This window comes from Myotis davidii, unplaced genomic scaffold (assembly GCF_000327345.1).
Source record: "Myotis davidii unplaced genomic scaffold, ASM32734v1 scaffold766, whole genome shotgun sequence".
NCBI classification, from domain to species: domain Eukaryota; kingdom Metazoa; phylum Chordata; class Mammalia; order Chiroptera; family Vespertilionidae; genus Myotis; species Myotis davidii.
In genome coordinates, this window is record NW_006296846.1 from 180070 (window position 1) to 184608 (window position 4539).

General features: G+C 39.2%; 1 protein-coding gene across 7 annotated transcripts in view; it reads right to left on the reverse strand.

Annotated features, from left to right (window-relative positions):
* Nucleotides 1–4539, reverse strand: part of CP (ceruloplasmin (ferroxidase)) — a 99588-nt gene that overhangs the window by 35320 nt on the left and 59729 nt on the right. For all 7 annotated transcript variants that reach the window (XM_006772578.2, XM_006772575.2, XM_015569705.1 and 4 more), the window contains 2 exons: nt 1926–2133; nt 473–615 (listed from right to left, as the gene is read on the reverse strand). In XM_006772578.2, coding sequence (XP_006772641.1) covers nt 473–615; nt 1926–2133 — 351 coding nt within the window. The remainder of the gene's footprint in view (nt 1–472; nt 616–1925; nt 2134–4539) is intronic.

Genomic DNA, 4539 nt, shown 5'->3' on the forward strand with positions numbered 1-4539 from the left:
TCTCCCCTTTGGAGTTAATCATTTACATCTTAATTTTAAAAGTAAATAGCTATGATTTTTTGTGTTTTTTTTGAGGGATGGGAGAATAATGGAGAATTTGATTAAGAATTTCATTAGAAAGTAAGTTCTAGGAATTTCACCCAAACTATAAGCATCAGTTTAATAAACACCAAATATATACAATTTCATTAGTATATGGGATAATATATTGCTTTTGACACAATATTTTATTATGCCATATTTATAGGCTTCTCATTTTTATTGAGTGACATTTTATTTTTTAAAGATCTAATTGGCTTTATTAAGAGATTCATTAATTTGGCAGCCTCTCATATAGCAACTGGAACTCTCCTATTTTTATTTAAATAACTGATACATGAACCAAGAAAATGAAACTCCTAGACATGGACCATCACCACATGCGGCAGCACATCACTTGCCCACACCTGATGAACTGTAGCTGTTAGAGTACCTAGAATGCCCAGATGTTCTTCTTCAGCTTTTCTCTCCACTGGAACTTGGAATGTGCCATCAGTGTATTGCCGATACACAACTTTCTTGTATTTTGAGCCTATGTAAAATTCTTCCTTATCTAAAAATGCGTTATTCGAAACACTTAAAAAAACACACACAGAACTAAGTTAGTATTTGTTTTAGTGAAAGTGGAAGTTGAGTTTTAAGTTTTGAACAAACATACAATTTTTACTTAAGTAATTGTGCTAGTTTTCAATACCACTCTCCCATTCCCGCAAGACTTTAAAAATAGACATGGGTGGTAGGAAGTGTACCTAGGCAGAGTGGAGCCTGGATTCTGCCACTAAAATGACCCCCAGCTAGTCATTTCTCATTGGAGTCTTGGTTTCTTCTCCTCTGAAATGAGGTATTAGAGGAGGCCATATCCAAGGTTTATTTATTGCTCTAAAACTGTATGGGTCCAGATTTCACCACCGACATGTCGCCCTGGATACTACAATGTTTCTAGTCTATAGGAACTGAAGTAGCCATGTTTTTCTAGATATTTCCTTTACCTAAAGTTTTTGTTGACTCCTAATGGCTCCTGTGGCCTTTTGACTGTTTTACCCCAATCACTGAAATAAACTTTTACTCCTTTACATCACAAATCATAATCACCATCGCAGTCAAAGTGCCCAGGTAACCACTGTCCAGATACATGTTATGAACCAGATCTGAATACATGCCCACTCCCATCTGTCCAGTCATACCACAAAGGGCTGGTGCATTATGTGGGAGAAAATAGAGGGGATAGTACAAAAGGAATAACCACAGTGTGGTTGAAGCTGCTCTAAATGGAATGGTTCTGCAGCTCCAAATACCACCCTTAGCTAACATCTATTCAAACTGAACTTATTTTTTCAGTCCCATGATTTCTTTCAAAAGGTACCCAGCCCCAGCAGAGGGAGCCATGATTTACTTGTTATTGGTGGTTTTGAACCATATTTTCCTGTAACTTCTTGGAGGGCAGAGACCATATCTGTAATACTGCCCTCAATTTAAAGTTTTCTTTCATACATACCAGTAATAGCTTTAAAAATGTGAAATAACTGGTTAATAGACTAGTAACAAAATCTTTGGAGAAAAGATAACATAAATAGCAAATAGTTGATAGAGAAAATAATACTTTAGCTCTGAACTGAGACATTAATTGTGGTATAAGTTTGAAAATCAGTGACAAGATAAGGGCACATGAATGTAAGAAGACAGTCCAATAGAAAAGAAACATGAATAACTACAAATGGAAAATTGCCTGTGAGAAAATTGAGAGAAACTGAAATTAATGAGAAGGATGCCTAGGAAGCATTTTGTTGTTATTCTTATTTAACACAACTTTATTTTACTGCAATTTAACATAATTCTGTCTTCTTGAAAGAGAAACTAAAAAATTGGGAATCTGCCTAGAGAATTACCTTTGCTCTTGTAAACGATGCAGCTCCTTTTCCCATTCCCTGCTTGGAGAGTAATCCCATTCCACCTCCACTGCAGCAATGAAGTAGGTCCGCTCTCCCAGGTATAGGTTTGGATTCTCAGACCGTTGCCTGCGTTGGCTCACAGTATATTTTTGCTTCATGCCACCGGTGTAGTGATCAGTTGTGAGGCACTCAACATTGAAAGTCCCTTGAAAGGTAAATGAGAAAGCATGTCACTCCTTTGCTCATTACCTTCCGTGGTTCCTCACTTTACTCAGAATCAATACCAAAGTCCTTACTGTGGCCTGGGTTACATCAGCTGGCTTCCCACACCTCTGATCATGTGGCCTACTACTCACGCCACCCAAGCCACATGTCAAGGGTTTGCCTGCCTCAAGGCATTTGCATTTGCTATTTTCTCTGTATCTGAACTTGTGTAATGAATGAAGGAAAGGTTTCCCTGGACCTGTCTTACCTTTTAGTGGCACATAAGGAACAACAACAACAAAAAGCCTGAAACAAGTTATCATTTTTTCATTTTTTTTTTTGTTTGTTTTACTCATTCAGAGCAAGACCTGTAGGAGTCTCTGAATTTGCATGGCTATGCTTCTAGTATAAGTTATTTAATTGCAAAGAATTGACAAATGAAAACTACATCTAGGCTATAGAAAAATGATGAGAAGTTTAGGTAAAGAGCCGTTAGTGAGTCTTCTAGTGTCTAGTCTGATTTGCCAGTGTAACAGGGAATAAAAAATTTATACTACTCTGGCTAACCATAGAATAGAACTAAAATAAGAACCAACAAAGGAGATTAAAAACGGTGGCAGAGTAAGTGAAAGCTACACTGACAGTCTCCCAGGAATAAACTGGAAGTACAACTAAAATACCAAAAAACCACCCTGAAAAACCAATTGAAGACTAGCTGGAGAGAACCATGATAATCAAGGATGGAAAGTGGAGACCCCATAGAGACTAGTAGGAACTGCGGAGGCACAAAAAGGCTGGCCGAGCTCCCACAGACAGCAGCTGAAGGCCTGGAGGGATATCTCAACTGTGGGGGGTTCCTACTGAGAACCCTGGGTTCTAAACCTGAAGCTGGGCATGATAACCCTGATAATCAAAACTGATAAAAGTGCCCACTGAATGTCTGGCTGTGAAAAGCAGTAGGGTTACTGTCCACCAGTGAGAGATGGCTGGAAATGCAGGCACTCTCTTAAAGCCCCCCCCCCCCCCAAAAAAAAAATTGTGTGCAGCCACTCACCTTGGGCTCTGGCAGAGGGAGGGCAGAGAAGACTGGAGCTATATAAGGGGAGTACAGGGTTGGGGGCTTTGGGATTGGAGCTCAAAGGGCAACCACCCTGCTTTTCTGTGCTGAGTCATTCCATCACACTGTGGGAGGAACTTTGCTATCAAGGTGGTTTTTGCCTGAAGAGAAGGCAATTACTCCTATTGGAAGAACTGTGGTCCATAGCCTGAGGCTAATCAAACTGTAAATTGGACTGAAGGCAGAGGCAGATCTCTGGAGGCTTTGAGTGTTTGCCTGATTTCCTTCTGGGCCTGGGGCTAGGAAAAGCAGACCCTGGTGCATATCTTGGTTATTTCCAAAGGTACCCAGCCCCAGCAGAGGGAGCCATAAGCTATAGATTTTTGATAGCCCAAACAGGATACTAAGGGCCACTCAGAAACAGTGTCTGCACTAGAGATTGGGAATCATAGCAGATCAACCTAATACATGACACAAACCCAAATAGGTAGTAAAATGGGGAGACAAAAAACAAAAAAACAAACAAAAACCTCAAATAAAAGAACAAGAGAATTCTCAAGAAGAGGTAAACAAAATGGAGATAAGAAATTTATCTGATATGGAGTTCAGCATAATGATGGCAAAGAAGCTCAACAGCATGAGAAAAGATTTAGTAACTATGAAAAAATACCAGAAAGAGATAAAGAATGACATAGCACTAATAACACATTGTAAGGAATATACAGCAGATTAGCAGAAGCCAAGAATTGGATCAGTGAATTAAAAGACAGATAGGAAAAAATCACTCAATCAAAAAAAAAAACAACACACAAACAAAACAAACAAAGAAAAGAACCAAAAAGTAAAGGACCAAAAATAAGAAAAAACAACAATTAAAAAATAGGAGGACAGCTTAAGGGAGCTCTGAGACACCATGAAATGTAACAATATTCACATTATAGGAGTGCCAGAGGAGAAGAAAGTAAGCAGGAGATCGGGAACATGTTTGAAGAAATAATGGGAGAAAACTTCCCTAACCAAGTGAAGGAAACAGTCTTGCAAGTCCAGGAGGCATAGAGGGTACCAAGCAGGAAGAACCCAAACAAGTTCTCACCCAGACACATCATAATTAAAATGCCAAAAATTAAAGACAAAGAATTTTAAAGGCAGTAAGAGAAAATCAATTTGTTACTTACAAAGGAGCTCGGATAAGGCTGTCAGCTGATTTCTCATCAGAAACTCTACAGGCCAGACAGCTGATTCTCACAGCCAGTTGGCCTGGAGGTCAAATCCCCCTAGTATTAACTACAACAATCAAGGCTTAACTACAACAAGACTGTGCACAAAGACCACTAGGGATTGCACCAAGAA